General features: G+C 36.4%; 1 protein-coding gene across 6 annotated transcripts in view; it reads left to right on the plus strand.

The window, feature by feature from the left end:
- Window positions 1–20045, plus strand: part of SOS1 (SOS Ras/Rac guanine nucleotide exchange factor 1) — a 156226-nt gene extending 136181 nt beyond the window's left edge. For 3 of the 6 annotated variants that reach the window (XM_059078807.2, XM_059078809.2, XM_067007726.1), the window contains 6 exons: window positions 4900–5072; window positions 5281–5397; window positions 6663–6927; window positions 12305–12349; window positions 14075–14193; window positions 15121–16688. In XM_059078807.2, coding sequence (XP_058934790.1) covers window positions 4900–5072; window positions 5281–5397; window positions 6663–6927; window positions 12305–12349; window positions 14075–14193; window positions 15121–15612 — 1211 coding nt within the window. In that variant the 3' untranslated portion in view covers window positions 15613–16688. Of the gene's footprint in view, window positions 1–4899; window positions 5073–5280; window positions 5398–6662; window positions 6928–12304; window positions 12350–14074; window positions 14194–15120; window positions 16689–18965 lie in introns of those variants that run through there. The other 3 variants (XM_067007727.1, XM_067007728.1, XM_067007725.1) reach the window with 3 other exon arrangements.
- Window positions 20046–24082: the final 4037 nt, after the last annotated feature.

A 24082-nucleotide genomic window follows, 5' to 3' on the forward strand; every position in this document is an offset into this window, starting at 1 on the left:
TTATGGTTATATTTACTTTGTAACATGAGTTAAGCAGCTTTCCATCTTCTTCTATTCCAGAATATCATGAAATGATCTAGTCTTTAAACTTTGAAATAGTCCAACAGAAAAACCATCTGGGCCTAGAATCTTTTGTAGTATGTAATTCTATAATAACATTTTCATTTCTTCCTTAATTTTTTTTCTATTTCAGTTTTGTTTGCTACAGTTGTCTCATTTCAGTATTTTAAAAGTATTAGCATTCAGCCTATAAAAATACTACTTTTAAAATTGCTCTTATTTGCAATATGTTTTTCTGTTTCTATTTTTACTTGTTTGTTTTACTGTGTTTTTCTTCCAAACAATAAAAGTTGAAACAGTTATTCTCTGATTTTATAGTTTTTATGTCATGTATTACTTTTTATCATTGTTAATTTATTCCATTTTCTGAGGATTTTTCCCCCTAAATTCTTGATAAAACTGTTGAGTTCATTTATTTTCTCTTTCTGATAAAACACTGAAGTCTATGCATTTACTTTTAAGTGTGGTAACTATGGTGCCAGTTCATACAGGGGAGCCTGGGAAGGACCTCAGTCTGATGTTCATTTCATTCAACCTGTCAACAAATACTTCTTGAGTACCACTAAGTATCAGGGGCTATGTCAGGTGCTTAGAAAAAAGCGAAATATAGTCACTCAGTACACACACAACTTATAGTCATGCTACTCATGATATCCTATGGCCCCTGTTACACAGAGGTGAAATGAAACCACAGGGCCTGTCCACTGGACTCATGTTTGGCCCCTGCTCCTCCATTATATCACCCGATTGGTGGGCATTTATTCATACAAACAAACTGTATTCTCTTTCAGATCTTTATGAACTAACGTAATTGATTTTCATTGACATGTTAAGTGAAGAAAGGAAATTTCAGACCCGTATTTAGAGTAGTATCCCATTGTGTTTTAAAGTGAGCCATATGATTTAGTGAGTGATTGCAAACGTGTAGGTGGTTTGATAGGTACAGCCTGCCTGCCTGCCAGCCTTCCTGCCCATTTCTGCTTATCATCCTGATTATTAAGTCCCTGGTCAGTTCTGCTGCTCTAGGAGATTTTTTGCTATTTCCAAGCTAAAGGTTAGCCAGGTAGCCTTTCATGGTTCTGACCCAATAGGTAGATATTATTGCTGCCGCCTAGTTCCATTTCATCTATGTGGTCAATTGTAGAAACTGCTTCTAGATTCTCATCCTTAATTCTGGATGCTGGATTTATTTCCCCTCTATAGGAGGCTCAGGGGTGGTATCTGACACTTTTACTTTCTCTATCATCTTAGCAGATTTTTTGCTGGCACTGCACTATTTACAGAATAATAAAAGTCAGGCAATTTCTCCTTCCAAGGCTATGCCAGGCTACTGGTCTATTTCCCAATTTTTCTCCATACACTACAAGGTTCGACTCATAGGTAGAATGAATATGTATAGGCAAACTAACATTTCCTCTCAGGTAAAAGAATGTAGATTTCTACCTCAACCAAGTCTCACCTCTGCACAAAACTCCACGCCTGTAACATCAGCTTTGCTCTTTCCTTTCACACTGCTCTAATTTTGTGTCCTCCTTCTGTTTCTTGTCAGTTTGTTTCATCTCCACTCTTGCTTTCCTGCCATTTTAGAATTGACTGTATGTCTCTTGTATCCTGGTCTAGTCTGCAAATGCTTTCTTTTCTATTCTGAAATAATGTGCTGCTTTTATGCATTCAGAAATATCTGTTGAATGCCTATATGTGCCAGGCCCAGGGCTAGGTGTTGAGAATAGAGAGACAAGTAAAACATAGTCTTATCCTCAATAAGCTCCCTTGAAAGAGCAGAAAAATAAATTATAGTGCTGTGTAGTAAACATAACACTGTATTGTAGGAACGTGTAAATCAAAGTATGAACAGAGTGCTCTGTGAACCCTGAGCAGCCACTTTTTCCCGAAAAGCTTGGGAAGGGTGTCAGCAAAGAGGTGAAACCTCACCCCTCTTCATCATTTGTCATAATGCTCTGCTTTTCCTCTCCCTAGAACAGCTGTCCCTAGAGCAGGGTATGTAAAATGATCTTTCTTTTAAAAAATTAAGCTTTAACAGTTTATAATATTCATGTCTATGTACATATTTGCACTACATTTTAAATTATACATATACACAGAGAGAGTGTATATGTATACATATACGTATACATACATAGTGCATGCTTAAACATTTTTTTTACTGATGTAGTTTATGATCAACAGTTTGAACACCACCTCTTTAATTATTTGTTCTACTTTTAACTAGCCGTTAATTTGTCATAAAATAATTCCAAATTTTATCCTGAACTCTCCCAAAATGCTACTTGTAAGCATTTTCACAACTTCTTTCAAGTATACTTTTAACACCTACAATATCCCACAATATATTATTCCCATGTTCCCCTGGTCAGTCATTACACCACCACCCAGTCAGTCCCTCAGGCACAAAGGTGAGAGTCTTCCTTCCCACTGTGCCTACCTCTGCCCAAACCACTTAATCAGTTCTTGTGGCATTCACCTCTTAGATATTTATGCACTCCACTCTATCCCTGTGGGCCCTAAGGTAGCCCTCATCATCTCACCAAGATGACTTCTACTCTGTTAACTGAGCTTCCTGCTTCTAGTCTTAACTCCTTCTAACCCATCTAGCTTCACAGTACAACCAGAATAATCATTCTAGAATGTAAAGATGATGATAGTCTCCTAATAAGCTCTTTTAAAAAGGCTCTTTGTGACCCTGTACGGGTGCTACTACCCACAAACTCTTCATAGTTGGGCCATCAATTTGTGGCCAATATGGAAAGTTAATTTTGGCTCCCATTAAGTACGTGTACTGTCACGGATGTTTGTCAGACTGAACATTGAGCTAAGTGGATCATGCAACTTAGTGTAGAGGAGAATATAACCGACTGCAAGTAAAAGAGCCAGTGACAGGCAGATGTGGAAAATAAAAGAGCCTGTGCTTACTAGAAACACATAGTCAATTTCTCTTATTAATATATAATCAAGGGTAGCCTAGGTGCTAAGAAATAGCCGAGTAACTAATACACTGAATAACTGGATGCTTTCTAGAACCAAACAGGCATTGATGTCTATCATGTTTCATTATTGCTAACTGTTCATTATTGATTTTGAGTTATTTAATCTTGCCAAGAACGTAGCCAAATATTCTCGTATTTAAAAGTTTGCCTCGGGAATTTCCTGGCGGTCCAGTGGTTGGGACTCGGCTCTCTCACCGCCGAGGGCCTGGGTTCAGTCCCTGGTCGGGGAACTGAAATCCCACAAGCAGTGCAGTGCAGCCAAAAAAACCCACAAAGGTTTGCCTCTACCACAAAACCATTTAGGACCACTAGTCTGTGATTAGAGCTCTGTCCATCCCTCTGCTCATCCAGTGGCTAACCTGCAGTGATGGAGGGGGTCAGAACCACTGCTTCCTTGCCTCTGCCTGTCCTCGCTTCCTTCCACTCTTCCTCCACCCCACAGACCAGACCCCGAAAGTCTAGCCATTTCTGAGTATGCCTCCAGGCTTCACAAAAACCAGTGCCTTCAAACACGTGGCTGCTTTGCTTAGAATGCCCCTCTATCTTATATTCTGCTTATTAAACTTCTATTCATTTTTTGAGACTTACTTTAAGCATATTTTAATCTGTGATGCTTCTGCTGCTCCCAACAGCCCAAGGCAGAGTTAGGCACATCTTGTTTGTGATCTCATAGCATCTTATGCATTAGTACTAGTTAATATAGCACTTACCAAATGGTACTGTAGTAGCCCACATTCAAAACTCTGAACTCCTTGAAGTCAGGAACTGTGTGTCTTGTTCATCTTTGTATCTGCAGTACCTAATGCAGTGCTTGGCATACAGCAGAGACTCAGCAAATGTGTACTGAGCGAATGAACTCAGATATTCACACTTCTTTTTTTCCCAAAGCATCATAGTCAGTACTTCAGAGGAAAAGGCAGAAATAGGATAGGGCAAGAATAGCAACAACAATATCAACAATCCCAACCATAGCTAATTAAGCATCTACTTTTGTCAGGCCCTATTCTAAGCCTGTACATAAATTTACTCATTTATTTCTCACAGCAACCCTGCTGTCCTCATTTTAGAGATGAGCAAACCAAGGCTAAGCAACTTGCACAAGATCACAAGGGTGGAAAGCAGCAGAGCTGGCTCCAGAACCTTTATGCTAGAACAGAAAGGAACTAAAATGCCTGCTATTTTGTTCATTCTCCTCCTCATCCAGTGCACAAACTGCAGTGATGGGGAAACAGGAGCTCCCTTACCAGGTTGACATAATTCTAGAAGTACTGAAGACCAGAATATACATAAATCATATGCAGTCCTGTGTTTGATAGGCTTGCACATCCGCCCACATTTTCATGAGTCAGCCTATCCAAATAGTACTACCTCTGAATTACAAAGCCTAACAACCTCTTGGGGGCCTCAAGAGCTGAGTAAGCAGAAAATATCCTCTAAATTTGATGTTTTCCTGTTTTGCCAAAAATATGTGTTAATAGTGATGGGTTATTCTTAAAGTTCCTTTAACAAAACCATGACTTATGTTAAATAACATATGGGTGTGGGGGGTGGAAAATTGGTTATTGCTCCTGAAAATCTATTAATTTTGTTAACCTTGGTCTCCCTTTTTCCTGGATATTTATAGAACTTAAGTCACAGAAGAATTTGATACTTATAAAAATCTTTCTCTTGATATTTACTTAGCTTGTTGTTTTTCATAGAATGGAAATTTGTGCCTTGATTCTTTGGTTATGATGGTTGAGATGGTACAGTGTAATATACCTATAATTACTGAGAAAGAAAAATACTAGGCTTTTCCATTTTTATCCTTGAAATAATTTATTATCTCTTCTAGGAATTTATCTAACTAATATCTTGAAAACAGAAGAAGGCAACCCTGAGGTCCTAAAAAGGCATGGAAAAGAGCTTATAAACTTTAGCAAAAGGAGGAAAGTAGCAGAAATAACAGGCGAGATCCAGCAGTACCAAAATCAGCCTTATTGTTTACGAGTAGAATCAGATATCAAAGTAAGTTGAATTATTTGAGGACACATATTTCTGATTAAGTTTATAACCACCTGATAAGAGGCAGGTTTATTTCAGAGAAAAAGGAAAATAAAACTTAAATAATTCCAATTTTCTTACGTTAAATGTTTTCTTAAATTATTTTCATGAACTTTAAACTGAATTTAAATTATTTAATATTAATAATTGTTTTTCTTTGCATCTATTTTAGAGGTTCTTTGAAAACTTGAATCCAATGGGAAATAGTATGGAAAAAGAATTTACAGATTATCTTTTCAACAAATCTCTAGAAATAGAACCACGAAACCCTAAGCCTCTCCCAAGATTTGTAAGCATTCATACATTTATATTTCTTTTACATTTATATATTTTTTACAGTTGTCATCTGTATCTGGTGGTTTATAGTTTTCTATAAAGGCATTTAGAGATGACATGTACATGTAATGGATAAAAATAGTGAATAAGTGCTTAATAAATATGCTCAGGATTATTCCACTTAGTTCCAGGTAAATGGGCACTAATATTAATGTGAATAAATCCTAATATGATAGATGAAGAAGTTGGGCAAATATGGCCAACTTAACAAAAAATGTTATTCAGTATTTATGTTAAGGGCAGGAAATTTGATAATTTATACTAATTCACTTATAATAAATATATGTACTTATATAAGTACTTTTTAAAAAAAATAATGACTTATGAGAACTTTTAACCATGAATCATTAGCCATAAAAATAACAGGCTTGGCTAAAGATACTTTTTTGGGGGTGAAATAAAGTTTCCATTCTTTCTTATTACTAGTAACTGCCTGGCCAAATTTATGTACAGTATCATCATCTCACTGTTCTGAATATAATCTCTCTTATTCATAAGAAAGTCAAGAATCAAGAAGTAAACATAAATGGCTTCTAAGTAACCAAGATAAATCTCATAATGTCTGTGAACCAAAGCTTATGAAATTACCTCACAAGAAAATTTCTCAAGGCCTAAAACAGTTTTTTAAAAGATGGATTAAAAACAGCACATTGGAAATAGCTATATAGTCTGCTCCAATGAGACACACTGATTATCATTGAGAAATGATCACTCTGTAAGAAAAAAAATGCCATAAAACTAACATAAACAGATGAAAACTCAAGCAGTTTAATGCATTTGTAAATAGCTCAAATGATCCTGATGGCATCACTGTATTGTTACAGCATAGTAGGCTATCATAGTTCATAACAATGATCCTGGCTTTTCTACCAAGGTTGAATTAGTTCAGCATAGTCTAAAAAGCCAGAGAAATACACACCATATCTTAGAAAGATTTCCATCAAAAATATTAAAATAACAAATACTCTGGTATTTATAGGACTAAGACTCAGTTAGTTAAAGAAGATAATTCCCTAATAATTTAGACAGCCAAGGCTTTATGGAAATGGGGTGTTAACTCTTCAACTTGGACACTTTGATTTGAATCATTATGTAACTTCTTTATTAGTGCTTTGTGGTTTTCCTAGATACTAATCGAATTTTACCAGGCATTTATAGAAGAACCTTCTTTTCCATTATGGTGTTGTAAGTGTTGTGTTTCTTTTGATATGTCTACAGCCAAAAAAATATAGCTATCCCCTAAAATCTCCTGGTGTTCGTCCATCAAACCCAAGACCAGGTACTATGAGACATCCCACACCTCTGCAGCAAGAGCCAAGGAAAATTAGTTATAGTAGGATCCCTGAAAGTGAAACAGAAAGTACAGCATCTGCACCAAATTCTCCAAGAACACCGTTAACACCTCCTCCTGCTTCTGGTGCTTCTAGTACCACAGATGTTTGCAGCGTATTTGATTCTGATCATTCAAGCCCTTTTCACTCAAGTAGGTGCTCAAGTTTTAAGTGCTTTAAGTAATTGTTAGTATTATATGTGCTAGAGGTAAAAAGGAATCTGTATATATATATTTTTTGTAAATTTGTAGGTAAATCAAGTACCATTTCAAAGGCTATTATTATAGAAATATAAAATAAATTCTAAACTCCAGCAGTTTATCTGTTAGAACAACCCTCTTTAAATGTATTATACTTTACCAGATAGGCCTGGTGATGAAATTGGCAATTGAAATCTCATTTGAGCATTTGTTTTCAATTGGTGAATTTACAATGCATCTCTAACTTCCGGAGGAAACAAAGATAACTCCTAAAATCTGCATGGAATGTCAATCTGATACTTTAAATGCTGCCTCCAAAATTATATTTGAATACTGCTCAGTACCTGGTTCCTTTCCAACCAAACTCTGTAGTTTCTAATTTGCAATGTATCGAATTCAAACTCCTACTTAACCCTTTTTCAGTCTACACCATCCAGCAGGTGTATATAGCTAATACACTCCTATGCTTTCAAGCCCAGCCGTACAAATCTCATGGGCTGCATACTGTTGCTCATCCTTTTCCCACTTCTAAATCAGTGCTGTCCAATAGAAGTACAATGTGAACCACATGTGTAACTTTAAATGATCTTTAGCCACATTTAAAAAAAGCAAAAAGAATTAGGTGAAATTAATTTTAGTAATATATTTTATTTAACCCAGCATATGCAGAATGTTGTCATTTCAATATGAAATCAGTATAAAAATTTACTGAGACATTTTACAATCTCTTTTTTGGTTCTAAATCTTCAAAATGCAGTATGCGTTTTACACTTACAGCACATCTCAATTTGGACTAGCCACATTCAAATGCTTAATAACCACATGTGGCTAATGGGTGCCAAACTGTACAGCCCAGCCCTGGCCCTTTGAAGAGGCTACCTTTTATATCTAGAGCACCAGGCTTCCATTAATTTTTTAATCAATTTCATTTGGAGCTTTAAATCTCTACTAAGAACCCACAACCTTTTTTTCATTTGTTCATTATCAAATCAGAGTTTCAATTCAGTCGGCTTTAACCCTCTCACAACCATTTCCACATGCTCTTCCCATTGGCTGCCCTAGCTCAGTGTACAGTTCAAGTTCTGCCCTAATATTTGATGTTACAGAATCCAATAGTGAGAGGCAGCATGACATTTATTATTCGGGAGGAGGTTGAGAAGCACTGACGTAGGAGTTAGGAATCCTGGTTTGTCATGCCTGTCTGCTAGTGAGCTTTCTGATTTTCGATGAAATACTTTTCCTGTGCCTTCTGGGGATTAAACTAGATTTTTAGGATTTCTTCCAACTCAGAGAATCTAGCTTAAAAAAAATTATTCTTTGGAGGTATATTATTTTAAGATTTGGTCCAGAATCCTGTTTTGTTTATTCCCGTGTTGTATATATATTTGTAGTTACCCAACAATTTGTCTTAACTTTTTACCATCTAAAGTGTATTTGTTTTAAGAATTACCAGACCTTGGCCTTGTTTGGGTACTGAGGATTATGAAGTCATGTTATGCACATAGTAGGCTATCAGATATTTTTTATAAGTTCAAATAAACACCAGGTTAAAAAAATTCCCATTTATTTTCCCCAATTTGCCAACCTCCTAAATTAAGTAATAAAATAAAAGCAGCACTTTTCACAGTATACCTGACTTAAAATCCTTGTTTACTGTGACCCATTTAACTGTTTGAAGGGTGTTTTTCCAAGAGCAGTTGGCTGTGATCTATATTATTAAAGATTCCCATGAGTAACTTATTGAAATCACATGAAGGCCATCAATTGCAAATTCTGTTTCTCTTAGTTTAAGTAGCTAAGAATGGAAGATGTAGAAAAACAGGAGATAAGCCTACTACATTCCCTACTAGTGCTAAATCTTTAAATTATTAGTCAAACAGGGAAAAGGGAATCATTTTGGAATGCAGTGCTCTGGATCAGTGCTTTGTCATATGTGACAGTGGAAGAATATTAACTAAAAATAGCTAGACAAGTGGAGAAACCTTAGGCTTTGTAATCTTAGCCTTGAAGATTTTTTCAATTTCTCTTCCTTTGTGAAAAAGAAAACCCCTATTACTACTCCCCTTTGTTCTTAGTAAAAATTGAAAATAACTGATTTTGAAATTAAGCCAACCAGTATAATATAAAACCATCTGTATGCTCAGTTAGTCCCTTACTTAAAGTTCATTAGTGGTCTATGTGTATTAAAGGTCCTCATCTGCTTTTGACCCCACTATGCTTAACAGATCTGCTAGTGTTATTGGCGGCAGGGGTGGGGGGGGTCGGCTGGATCACCAGCACGTCCAACCTGGTACTCACTGTTGCCACTAGAGTGAATACCTACTTCCTTGCTTTCCTCAGGGCCTGGCAGGAAAAAGCTGCTGTACCTACATTCTTAAGTCATCTGAACATATTCCACTCCATACAATGAGGCAAAAAGTTCCATAGCTTACTTTTTTCAAAAGGCAGAGTTTGACTAGAATTTTTGATCAGTTATAATAGTTCTTTTTTTGCTTCTTATAGTTTTTTTCCAAAAATAACTTACCTTAAAAACAAAGGTTAATTTTTTCAGTCAGTATCTGTTGCATATCTCATTTCTTGCTAAGCAGTGACACACCTTCTCTGTTAGGGCTTGCAATCTTACTGAGATGTTAAAAAAAATAATCATAGTGCAAAGAAAATCATAGTTAAATGCTTAACCATTGTTAAGTGCTTGATTCCATTTGTACTATGATTTTTTTCATCTCTCAGTAAGATTGCAGGCTTCACCAGAGAAGATGTATAAGTGCTAATTTATTAGCAAAATGTTAAATGAGTGGCAAAGACATTAATGCTGTAGCAGTTTACACAAAGATGACCACAGAGTGGGCAAGAATGGTCACGGAAAGCTTTGTGGTGAAGACAGAGAGGGAAGGAAACTGGCCACCTACCTACTGCTGCTACATACATCCTCACATTCAGAACCCGGCTCCACACCTTAGCCTGACCAGGCCCAGCTCTGAGGTGATGCTGACAGTGGCCGGGAAAAGGGGAGAGACCACCCAGCTTTGCATCTGTGGCTGTAGCGTGGAGGGGGGAGGATGAAGTGCTCTTGGTACCTTCCTGTTTGAAGGTTGCCTGGTCATAAAAGGAAGCTGTAGGTCTGGCCTGGTCTGTGTGCTGCAGATGAGCTTTAGCCCCATCCCTTAGTAGGGAAAGCTTTAACAAGAAACAGTGGATTCCAAGCATTTGAAGCTGGAATGCAAGGCTTTTCTTCATATAAGATTATTATAAGTGATTAGTTTCTGATTTCATACACTTGCATTTAACAGGCGCTTGTGAGTTTAAGAAGTTATTCATGATTTATATAATTTTTTTCTATAGGAAAATGCTTATTCCTATTCCAAGAATGACTCAATTATAAATTGGAGATTATCTTCAACAGTGGTTTAAACCCTGGTTGGACATTACAATCCCCTGGGGAGCTTTAAAAAATACCTATATGTCCAGCCCACGCTTGAGTTAGGCTGGCACTGGCACGTGGGCATCAGTATTTTTTCAAAGCTCCCTAGAAAAACAAACAAACAAACAAAAAACTCCCTAGCAGGGTCTAATGTGCAGCCACCACGATGGAGAACCACTGATCTGTTGTCTGGGATTTGTATTTAACAAATTGATACTACTTTTTGATTAATTGGGTTTTACTTCTAAGTCATTATCAATAAATTTGCTCAGTACCTAGCTGACAAGAATTCCTAGTATATATTTCTTGATATATATAATGTTTAATTCTGAGAGTTTTTAAATAGCATTTTCCAGGCAGTAAGACCAAGCAATTAGTTTGAAGTGACAAATCAGAAAAGTGTGCCCCAAGTTTACACATGAATCTAAGCCTGTGCTATATATAAATATGATCAAAGCCAAGTCTACATCTGTGTGCACAAGTGTGTATGCATAGGTGTGATCATTCTTTCTAAAAGCCTGCAGTTGGCAACTGTCATGAGCTTTGTCTTCTGATTTTATTCCTGTATTGTACTAAGTATACGACCATGTTCTTGAGGCTTATCTCCAGAAGGCATATTTATTTCCTTTCCACGAAAACTGGAAAATACATGAATAGTAAACACTAGAGTAGATAACTCCCTTTAACCCCTATTATGTTAGTGAAGAGAATCTAATTTTTAGTAAACAATCTTTGACACAGTAGCAGCATTATTTAATATCAAAGTGTAAAAATGAATTTTAATCTTTTGCAAGCTAACTTATTAGAATTAGCTGGATTGCTACCCTTAGTAACCAGAGCCTCCAAATAAATATCAGTACATATGGAAAGGAGGTAATAGGATAGATTATTTGAAATTGGAGCTGTCTGGGAAATAAGAACACTGTATCTGTATTAGCAATGAAATTAATAATTCCTCCCACTGAACCTGGGACGTAAAATTACCCTCATTCTGAGCAAAGAAGCTAGAAAAACAACAGCCCTAATTATTTTAGTGATTGACTATTGTGCAAAAATGAGAGAAACCTGAATTTTTAAAAATCAGCTCAGTCTAGTGCTATAGGTATTGCTTTAGTCTCTTGGATATTATCTGTTCAGTATGTTGGTAATATGAGGCAGTGTAACCTAAACACCTATATTTTTGTCAGTTTTGTCTCAGTTTTTCTACTTTAATGCTCTTGGGGCTAGTGTTGTTGAAATTACACATTCAAAAATTATCAGAGCTTCCTATATAAAATGTGTCTAAGCACAAAGACTGTTCAGTGATTTTTTTCAAGTGTTTAAAAATATAGAAGGAAAAATTTTGCTATATCACTTTCAAGCTTGTTTGTAATATCCTAAGCTGTAGTTATTTTGCGATGAACATACGCCCCAAGAACATTTCCAAAACTCTATAGTAATTATAGTAGTAAGAAATTTCCTTTTATGTTTCAATTTTTATAACATAAATTTATTATTTACTGCTTATTTTCACAAGTTTGGTTTTTCAAAATAATCCTTAGTAAATGACATATTTCTATAGGTCCAGCTGAATTCTTTGCTCACATTGGGTTTATACATTTTTTGAAAGTCTTCCTCTAATATACAGGATATTGTATATAGTTTTCTCATGAATGCTTTTCATTTAATTATTATGACATCAAGTAGTGAATCTAAAAGGAATCTTGAAAATTCCCAATGATATTAATGCAGTTTAATTCTTTATCTTTCTCAAAAGTAAGTAGTAATGAGCTTTTGCTAAACTGTTCTACCATTCTTTAAAACTAGAATGACAAAAATAACATTTCTATCATAAATAAATTTTTACAGATGAGTTTGAATATATCAATGAAAGAAAAAATATATACTTTTTCTTGTTTCCTTTCACAGGCAGCGATACCATCTTTATCCAAGTTACACTGCCCCATGGCCCAAGTTAGTATATTTGGTTTAAGACTCATAATTTTCGCTTTGGCTTTAAAGATTAAACCAAATGTAACCTTTTCTGCTAAAACTCTTCTTGGGTCTGGCAGTATTGGTACCTTGCTTTGCAGCATCTTAGAAGTGAGGCCTTCACTTGTGCTATCTTTTGATCATAAATGATTTGCTTAAACTTACATATTTTTCATGCTTTTTGTAAAATCTTTTTTCTCTTTTGAAAGAACATTATTACATGGGTGGCTTCCACATTTAACCATTTCTCATTTCCAACTCTGGAGTTCTAAACATATTTTAATGCTCAACTTTTTTAAAAAAAAGCAAGAGCGTGCATGCGCATATGAGAATGTTGGCAGCTACGTGCAGTGTCTTAAGTCACAAAATATACTTAGCCTGGGAACAGCACAGATTGTAGGCAGATGACTATTATTTGACTTTAGAACATCTATCTTATCACTGTACCTATCTGTATTATATAATCTAAATATTCATCACTGATAAGCAAAATAAAGTTCCAATGTACGTATTTGCTTTTAATTTTAAAGTAAACTAACAATTCACCAAACTATTCCATAAATTTTAAGCTAATAGATTGTTTTTTGTTGTTCTTCATACAAATGATTTCAGAATGTGTACAATGGAAAATATTCCTATAAGCTAAATTAACTTACATAGTCTCTTAAGAAAAAAGGTAGGTGATCAAAATGTTCATTTAAATAATATCAATACACAAAGTAGTCTTTTTAAGTTCTATATTGTTATAACATTTAATTGGCAAAACAAAAACTGTCAATGTTTAAAGGAGAAAAAGAACCTGCCAAATATAATTTTGAATGATGATTTAAGTGTTTTTTCATATCTTTTTCATTGTGCTGATAAACTAGTTAACAACTTACATAAATGTTTTTCAAAGTGTAATTATTTATATGCCTATATTAAGTCCTTGTCATATAAATGTCTGTAAGATATGTTACAGTTAGAGGCTTTACTTACCTTTTTGGTGCCAGTTTATCAACTTACTCCTAAATCAGGTTCACCAGATTCTAGTGTAATTTCTGTTTTTATTATCAGCACTGCCTCAGTCATCTTAAATACCTCCATCACAATGAAAATTTTTGGATTAGAGTATGATGAACCTGACTTTGCTTCCCTGCCAAGGAGAACAGTATCTAAGCACACTGAGGAGAGACCCCTCCCCCAGACACTAGATTCTCTCCTGGCATCCTTTGAGGGGATTGCTGGGAGAGACATTGGAGAGAATGGTTAAGATCAGAAACTATCCCCAAGGACTATCCAGTGAAGGCAAGAAAATTCTGTACTAATAAAGTCAGAGGAAAAAAATGAGCGCATCAAAAAAGCTTAACAGAAATTACCATTCCAAAGGTTTTTAATAGTTTGCTGTCTCTCCCAGAAATCTGAGACTCAGATCCAAATAAAAAATTCCAGTAATAGATTAACAGTGGGAATGTTACTTTGTTCAAGAAACATAATAACAGAATATCTTAGGCAGCTTTTTTTCTGAAAATTCTGCTAAAAAATTTCTGCATGCTTTTATAGCAGTTTGCTTTAATAAAGGAAATACTATTAGTTGTTGATTTATTGAACTGCTTTTGATACTTCTGTACATTTCTTTTAATAAAATAAGCAGTTTCCAAGTCTTTTCAGGATTGAGAGATGAAATAAAATTCCTGTGAACTTTTCAAAAAATTTAACATCCTACAGGATCTGCTTCAGTATCATCTATAAGTTTAACCAAGAGCACTGATGAAGTGCCTGTCCCCCCTCCTGTTCCTCCACGAAGACGACCAGAATCTGCCCCAGCGGAATCTTCGCCATCTAAGGTAAAGTAGAAAATCTTGTTATCTGGAAACTGGAATCATTACAGTTACATTATAATCAATTGCTTGGGTCTGGTTTAGTTCTAACTGAATTAGGTTAATACTCAGAGTACTTGGGCTTAACAGAGTTTAAACAAGGATTAAGTATGGATTTACGATGCAATAATGTTTATTTCCTTTCTTCTGAAAGCAGTTTTTTGGTAGGTTTTCAAAACCCTTGTAAATCTAAATTATGGGTGCTGTCAAGAAAAGAGTTTAACCTATAGTGTAAGAGTAATGCAGTCTCAAGCAGTTCTTTAAAAGATACAAGAGAGAGAAGGAAAGAGGTCTGAAGCTTTATATGAAAGCACATTTTAAATGAAATGGTATCTTAGTGCTAAATATTACCTATCTGAGCCCTTAATAGGTGAATGTGACATGCTTTTAAGTGGGATTTTCATGAAAATTCTGGGTCAGAAGAGACCTTAAAGGCTCATAGTAGCTATTTTTTCTACCTCTTAGAATTTCTTTCTTTGCCAGTTGTTAACATGATTCAGTGTTCTCAAAGTGTCCAGAGAGCAGAGCACCTGGGCAAGTCAAGACACTCTTTGCAGAATATCATGAAATGTTAATACAGTAAGTTTAAAATTGTAAAGTTGACAGGTAATTTATGTTAAATGGAATTGATCTTATATTAGATTCGGTAATAGGTAAGCAGTAGCAAATAACAAAATTTTGAGGAAAAAAAAAACCTTAACATTGAGGGAAAAATAATTTTTTAAATGAATGAACTGCCGTAACCTCCAATTTAAAACATGGCAAAACGACCTGATCCACATCTAGGGTTCTTCCAATAGCATATTTGAAAACCCCAGCTTAATTCTTAATATATTCATGCTGCTACATAAATTAAATTATTAATAAATGTCTTTTTTTTCCCATTTATGTTAGATCATGTCTAAGCATTTGGACAGCCCCCCAGCAATTCCTCCTAGGCAACCCACATCAAAAGCCTATTCACCACGATATTCAGTATCAGACCGGACCTCTATATCAGATCCTCCTGAAAGCCCTCCCTTATTACCTCCACGAGAACCTGTGAGGACACCTGACGTTTTCTCAAGCTCACCACTACATCTCCAACCTCCCCCTTTGGGCAAAAAAAGTGACCATAGTAATGCCTTCTTCCCAAACAGCCCTTGCCCCTTTACACCACCTCCTCCTCAAACACCTTCTCCTCATGGCACAAGAAGGCATCTGCCATCACCACCACTGACACAAGAAGTGGACCTTCATTCCATTGCTGGGCCGCCTGTTCCTCCACGACAAAGCACTTCTCAACATATCCCTAAACTCCCTCCAAAAACTTACAAAAGGGAGCATACACACCCATCCATGCACAGAGATGGACCACCACTGTTGGAGAATGCCCATTCTTCCTGAGTTCTTCTATACCAGGATGTACATTTTCCTGGCCCCAAATCCATTGCTGGCAATGGATGCACTGAACGTGCCAGCACTGAGGAGTTAAAATGAGAACTCCAAACACTAACGACTCTACTTCAAGATGCAGTATAAGACAATGAATTTTAACCTAGATGTAATTATAAAGTGAAAATGGTGTTCGTTTAGAATATGGAAAGACTGATTTAGAGGAGGTGGACAACTGATTGCACCTGAAAATCAAGTAAAGGGAACTTTTTCCAGCCAGTAGGCAGGAGTCCTCTTTTTGTGAAGTGATCTTTATCATTAAAGGGATGAAAAACACAGTCTAGTGTCCAGCAGGCCCACATGATGACAGTTTTTGTAATTCAAAATATTATGCACTTTTTAAAAAGAAATCTTAAACAGGGATCTTCAAATCCTCCTTTGTTTTCCTTTGCTTTTATTTGTCCTACTTTAGAATATTTTCTTAAAAATCATTCAGAGGACTGTGAGGAAAGGCTGTGGTACCTGCCCTTGTTAGAATCAAGGCCCAGCACTGTACTACAGTCCTGTTTACAGATTATTACAGTGAATTGAATGGGTACCGAGGCTTCACCAAAGAGGTACTTTTTTTTTTTAAGAATAATTATACCGATTTTAAGAGCATTCCCTTACCCACCCTCCCTACACAAAAGAAATGTGGTGGTGTTGCCTTCAAACAAGAGAAGTTTTGTGTCATTAACAGTGACAGAAGAACTTTTAAAACAATGTAACTGTCAAGTATATGATTTACATTTAGGAGACTGTTAATCTATGCTAGATTGTCATTTTCCCCCCTTTTCCCACAAAAGTTTACTGGTAATCCATGTCATGGCTCGTAGCTGTCCCTCTAACCATACTATGGAAATGCAGTCACCCAGTGTGAAAGGAGTACTTGCTGGGCATCGCTGACACCGTTCATGTTTTACTAATAGTTGAGTGATCAGCATATGTAGAATTACCTTGCATTGCCTAAATCATGTGTATATAGTGAATGTTATATAATATACCTGGCAGGTCTGTTTTAATTTAATTGAATAAAGATACAAATACTTTGTTTGGCTGGCATATATTAAATTATTATATGAGAAAATGGTTGATTCTTATTTCTTTCAGTTGAAACACACAAACACTAAGCATAAAAGCACGTATTGTGGTACGCCTTGGTTTCTAGTTCTGGATGTATGTATTCATCTTAAAGAATGATCTAAAGTTGCAGTTTGGCATGTAGGAAAATATTTGGTTAGAATAGGATGGGTATCTTTTAAGCAGAGCTTTGTAAGGTTTTTAATTTCCTAGGTAACATGTATACAGTCTGTTAAAGTTTATATCAAACATTCTACCTTGCTTGAGGTCTTCGCTCTTTCAGAACTATTCGTAATAGAACATCTACCTACATCATTAATATCATAATATGGATTATTCATTAAGCTTATGTACTGATCTTCTGAGTCTAACAAATACTGTGATTGAAATGCATGCAACTTGTTGAAGAGAAAGTGTTATTAATCTCCACTATAGTATCTGTGAAGTGTGCAGTATTCCATCCTTAGAGAGTCATTAGTTCATAAGTATATGCATGTGTCCTCTGAATAATGAAACAGCATTTCAGCAATTCTGTTAACCATGCCATTAGAGACATTTTTAGAAGTGCTGTATCATGGTGAAAACCTAGTACTTTAGTAATTTTCTGTGATATTTATTAGAGCATTAAATGCACATCACAGTAGTACAATATATAGTCCTTTAAGACCAGAGTGTTGGTTGCATCATCATTAAGCAGTCCATCCTGTCATATACTTTATTTATTTGTTAGAGTTGAATCATTTTTTTCTAATATTTGTACCATTCCTATTATGGTAGCCACTTTTCTCTTTGTAAAATGTCTCCTTTTAAAAGTCTCCCCCCAAATTAATTTCAAATCTCCTCTTGTATGCAAAGTGTCCATAAGACCATTCATTCAACAAGTATTTATCTAAGCCTACTTACTAGTGCTGCTACAATTAATCATAATACACATTCCAGAATTTCCATGACTTTTTATTAGACCAGCCGCATCGTCCCTAGGATTTCCCTTTATATGTCTTACGCGCACTTCTCTTTTTAATTACCCCACCCCCACTCCAAATGAGAACCTGAGAAAAGTCCCATTGGAGCCCATTCAGTATCTCTCTGGCCAGTGTGTTAGCCTTCAACAAGGTAATGACCTCTTTTCAACCTGCCTGATTGTATAAAGAAAAAAAACTCAGATTTGAAGTTCTAATCATACTTCTCCCAAAGGGAAGCATTCTTCTACCCTCGTGGTTCTAGGCGACCGCTTCACTGTGCATCAGCTTTACATGCATTGTGGATAGAGGATATTTTTATTCTGAAGTATAAAATTTGGGTAAAAATATTTTCTGCAGTGGTAACTGATTAGAAAAATTCCAGTTGGATGCCCTTAAGTGGAGTTGAGAAAACTGTATCCTTGCCTTCTTCACACGTGAAACATTAACTAGCTGGCAAACTTATTCTTTGTAGTAACTAAAATTTCCAGGGACAGGAAATGGCTGAGAACACAAATGTATCACCACAAAATTCTGCTTTTGAATTCAGGACATTACAAGACAGTCAATGCAGCAGTGACTTTTCCTAAACCACGTTCCAAAATATGGAACGTTTCTTTTAGAAATGAAAGTGCTTTTAGATGTTTCATTATCTTTGGATCACAAAATGAAGAAAATATTTCAAGGTTGAATTTACCTAAGTGGGCTGAGGCTTTTCACATCTAAGTACTTTTAAAAACAGGAAAAGATAAGTATATGTTTCTAAATTTATTGAAAGGTTAATTACTCTTCCCAGATCTCCAAATGTGTTTTAAGACTACAAATTATCAGGAAATGTACAAACGTCAAAAGTTTGCTTGATTAAAGGTTGTTGGGTATCAAATTATGTGTTTAGTAGGTTACTGTGCTCTAACAACTCAAGAATGTTTTAATGTATCTGAATTTAGCAAGGAGCAGGCCGTGCTAATTATACTCCAATTAACAGAACAGTGTAGTGAACCAGTACTATTTCAGTTGGAGGCTATATTATGGTTCTAAATTCCTTAATGTGTTTTTCGTACATCAAAAATTAAGCAAACCAAAAATTAGTTGGTATCTATGATCACAGTCTTGTCTTAATTCTCAAATTTAGCTCACATTAGTCATGTACCTCATCATTTGTCTTTTCATGACAGCTTAAATTCAGAGTTTTAAGTGGCTCAGCAAAACAGATAATGAAAATGGGGGGAGGTGTCTCAATTTATTAGTGTTATACATATTGAGGAAAACCTTTTTTTTTCCCTCCAGATTCAGAAAGAAAAATTTAACCATTTATTTCTCGGTATTCTGCTGCTATAGGTAGGTTCACTTATTCTTTTAACCTATATTGTATGACTGTCGTACAAGTGTAGGTCCTGTTGTGTTGCACATAAATCTTTACCAGTAAAATAAGCATCACAGGGTTAATACCAGTTTGTCTGAAAGAATTATGCAGTAAAATTATTTATAAGGGAAAGTGATTACTTAGTTTATTTATTCAGTATTTTTCTTTTGAAACATCTCATTACTTTTAAAATCATTTCAAAATTCCTTATACATGAGCCAATGAAATATTTTGAGCGCTAGGTAAGAAAAGCATGAAGTCTATGATAAATCTAAACAAAAGCACTTGTAACTTGTTTTGTAAATTTCATGCCTTATTTTCCATTTTTGACACCATAAAGTGCATTTTCTGTCAACTGTGAGCAAATTTCCCTTTTGCCTTTAATGAAAATAGTGCATTAAGTAGCCAATTGCTGCAAAATTATAAAGCAAGTTAGCTAAAGGTGGATCACATTGGACTACCACTCAAAGAAACAAGATGCATAGTGGATGGAAGTCACATGTGGTGTGGCTTTATAGGGAGAGTGCACCTGTGCCAGATGCATGCCACTTTCCGTAGCTGCCAAATGTGCCTTTAATTAAGAACATCTCTGATTTTTTGCTTCAGATCAAGTCAGCATTTGGGGGCGGGATCAGGGCAGGGGACTTTGGGGTGCAAATATCTGGTGAAACCCACCAGAGAAGAAGCCTTTGTTTGTCAAAGTGACACGCATAACTTCAGTTGAAACGTGTTTATGTATATATATGTGTATTTGCCTTTGTTTAGTAGCACAGTTATTTGCTAAAATAATTGTCCAAAAAATTGCTCTGTCAGTCTTACTCTGATGTAAAAACAAAGTTTGGTCTATACATCTAATATGGCCTTTGTACCTAACCATGTTCGTAGGTAATCTTTGTAACTCTGTGTGCAGCAGTATTTGGTTTGCATTTAAAGTGAAAATAACAGCTGTTATTTTTCTGGCATTACTAAGATAAACCGAAAAATAAAAAAAAAAAAATGCCTTACATAGCCCACAAGTGTATTATTTTTGCATGTATTTATTTTAGAAGGCAATATTTTAATGTCATTAGTGATTCTCATTTTAGCTCATACTTTCCATAGAAATAGTTTGCTCTTAATCATGGTCTTGCTTTGGAGGCGCTTTTTCCTGTATCACAGTATTATAAAAGAAGTTGAATACTTCCTTCTGTATCAAGCTCTATGATTGTAGTGAGTGGGAGGCCCTTGGGATGAAAATTAGTACTTTAGTGACCTTGGGTGTCACCTGGATGAAGCTGCAGGGGAGGGCTGAGGCATTTGTATTCCATAAAAGAAGTTTTAAGATACCACAGTTCCTCGACAGGCAGGTTTTGCTGAGACCTGCTGGAACATGGCAGCCTGACATTCAGCAGTTCTTTCTAGGCTTGGCATAAAAAGACACAGCTTACAGTTGTACACTGTAAAGAATTATGCAAATATGAGGTCATTCATGGTGAACTACAGAACCTGAAAACTGATGAATCCTTAAGAGATCTAATACCCTTATTTTAAAATTGAAGTAAGTGACATGCCTTAGCCAACATTATGTGACAGTCAGTGATTGAGACCACTGACTTAACTTTGATTCCTGGTATTTGGAGGACTGCTTTCAGGAATAGTCAAAATTCATTGTTGTTTTTTTTTCACCCCTGGTTTAAAGACACAAAATCATCAGTTTGTACAAATTCCCTTTGTAGGCCACTGTGAAATCCAAGTATGTACTGAGTATATTCTAGATAATCAATTTAAAAGCTATAGGAAAATAACAGTATTGATTAGTCAGACCTGATTCCAAATTTGCTCTTAAAGCATCACTTACTTTCAATTTTAACCAGGTGGTTTGCTTTTTTAACTTATTTTAGTCACTAGCTCATCACAGATTCAGGGCACTTAAGACTCTAGGGTTCAGCCACCAGCAGAGCCTACCTTTTTGCAGATCTTAGATGCATGTAGCAAGGAGGGCTTTGATAGAGTACAATTCCAAAAAAGCAGTTTATAGCCATTCTACTATTTTAGGGCTCTTGATTCTTATTGGAGGCAAGAAGAAAACTACAGCCCATTTTTAGAAGCTGGTTTCTCTACCTTCATGACTTATCTAGAAAAGGAAAAATTGTTGTGGTGGAGTACAACAAGCAGGTGCTTTGGAATCAAATTTCTGTGTTCACATTCTGGTTCCATGACTTACTAGATGTGTGACTTTGGAGAAGTTATTTAAATAATCTGAGTCTGTTTCTTCATCAGTATTTGAGGTCAATAGATCTCTTTGGGACTGTTGTGAGGTTTAAAGGTAATATGTATAAAACCCAATGCCAGGGCTTCCCTGGTGGCGCAGTGGTTGAGAGTCCGCCTGCCGATGCGGGGAACACGGGTTCGTGCCCCGGTCCGGGAAGATCCCACATGCCGCAGAGCGGCTGGGCCCGTGAGCCATGGCCGCTGAGCCTGCGCGTCTGGAGCCTGTGCTCCGCAACGGGAGGGGCCACAACAGTGAGAGGCCCGCGTACCGCAAAAAAAAAACAACCCAATGCCTTTCACAGAGTGAGTGCTTAACAGTAACTAAAGTTATGAGGGATATGTTTTCAGAGTTTGCCTGCTTTTAGATATCTTTTAAGAGGTTGATGGTTCATCCTGAAGTTCCCATAATTTGATTCTTTACCATACAGCTTCCTTTGTTGTTTACACTTAAATTGGTTTTGAGTGACCTTAGTTATAAGCATTTGTTAAGGGCCCATCTGACTATTCAACAAATATTTATTGTTTCAGGTACAGTTTTGATGTTAGGAAAATAGCGATGAACAAAACAGACAAAAATCCGCATCGTGGGATTAATTATCTAGTGAGGAGATGTAGACAGTAAGTAATAAGAACAAATAGATATATGTTAGAATGTTGTAACTGCTATGAACAAAAAAGCAGGCAGGACAAGGTGACTGGGAATGTAGGGGCAGGGGAAGTGACACCTAACCAGGATGGTGAGAGTCAACCTCAGGGAGAAGGGGACATATGAGTAAAGACTTGAAGGAGGTGCAGGAATGAGACATGCAAGTATCTAGGAAAAGAATACGTGAAGTCACAGGGAACAGTCAATTCAAAAGCCCAGAGGCAGGAGCATACTTAATATATCTGAGGAATAGCAAAGCTACTTGTGCCTGGAGAGGAATGACTATGAGTGAGCAGGAGGTGCTGTCAGAGGTTTAATGGGTCCAGATCACTTATAATGACTTTAGCTTCTGTTTGAGAGAAATAGAGCCCTTAGAGGTTTGAGCAGAGAAGTGACATGATCTGATTTACATTTTAACATGATCACTCTGGCTGCAGTGTTCAAAATAATTAGGGGTTAAGAGTGGGACTAGGGAAGGTGGTCCAATAGAAGACAGATTGGCCAGGGTGGCAGCAGAGGAGGTGGTGAGAAGAGGTCACTGATAGACTGGATGTTGGGTTTAACAGAATTGTCAGGGATAACTTCCAGCTTAGGGGCCTGAGCAACTGGAAGGACAAAGTTACCATTAACGGAGGTGGGGAAGATTTGGTTGAAGCAGGCTTGGACATGTTAAGTTCAATAAATATATAAGACACCTGAGAGGTGCCAAGGAGGCAGCTGGAGATGTGAGTCTGGAGTTTGGGAGAGAGTTAGGGGTTGAAGATATGAAATTGGGAGTCACTTTCGTAAAGATCATATTTTAAAGCCAGCAGTTCAGATAAGATCACCAAAGAAATAAGTACAGACTGGAAAAAGAAGAGATCTAAGCAAGGAGCCCTGGGGCTTTGTAACCTTAAAAGGGGAGAGAGCCGCCTCACTCCCGAACAAGTAGACCAGGAAGGAATGAAAGAGAAAACCAGGAGCCTGTTGCATCCTTGAGGCCTAGTAAAGAAATTACTGATATTTCCAAAGAAGGAAGTGATCAGTGCCTCAAATACTATTTGATGGGGGAGTAAAACGACTAAGAATGGACCGTTCATTTAGCAAGGGTGAAAATCACCGATGCCCTTGACAGGAGTGGTCAGGGGAGTGCTGTGGGTGGAGTGAGTTTAATGAGGAATGGGAGGAGACAAGTGGAGCAGTTTGCTCTTTCAGGTTTTACATAAAATGAAGCCGTGAACTGAGACAGAGTTAGAATCATCAAGAGAAGGTTTCTTTTGCTTAAAATGAAAGAAATAAGAGCCTGTTTGTATGCTGAAGGGTTTGCACCAGTTGAAAAGGAAAATGTGAAGATGAGAAGAGGGGATGCGATCTAGCGTTAAGTGGAAACAACACACTTAGAAACACAGATGGGATCCACAGCAGTCCTTCACTTAGATCCCACAACCTTCAGATGAACAGGTTTACGTACATGAGGAAGAAACACAACACATTCAGTCTTCCCGCTAAGAATTAGAGCATTGAATGCTGCTATCTCTGGAGGCAATGAGGCAAGAAGGAAGAAAAATATCTCTATAAATATTTAATAAGTTTGATAACATTAAAGATTGTACACTAAGCTCTTTGAAAGCAACAATGAATTTTGGAAAATAAGTTATTTGGTTTAGGTACAAAAATATTGACTATTTTGAATGTCTGACAATTTTCCAAACAGTATTTTCTGCACTGCTTACAGCACATCCTTATGTTCTTGTGTTTAAAACTTAGTCTAGTGTCACACATCAATTTCTAAATTGTTCCCTTAAAATACAGCGGTGTCTCTCCATCAATTTTCTCTGCCTTTTTTTAACCTGTTTCCGTTTTTGAAAAACTATCTCTCACCCGTTTTTCCGTCAACCTCTCCCAACCATGTGAGATCCACTGGCCTCTCTGCATAGATATTCGGATGCTCACAGGTTGAGCGGGGGCATGCACATCTTTAAGTTAAATCAGCTCTCAGGATATGAGAATCCCAAGTGTCCCCAGAGCACTACTGTTTTAGGCTCAGGAAGAAAGTTATTAATGGTGATATTTCAAGAGAAAGTCTAGTCTCAAAATTAGACTTAATTTTATTATACAACTTAATGTAAGACATTCATTTTATCATGTTTCTAAGTGCATGCAATT

Source organism: Kogia breviceps, chromosome 11, assembly GCF_026419965.1.
Source record: "Kogia breviceps isolate mKogBre1 chromosome 11, mKogBre1 haplotype 1, whole genome shotgun sequence".
Classification (NCBI taxonomy): Eukaryota; Metazoa; Chordata; class Mammalia; order Artiodactyla; family Physeteridae; genus Kogia; species Kogia breviceps.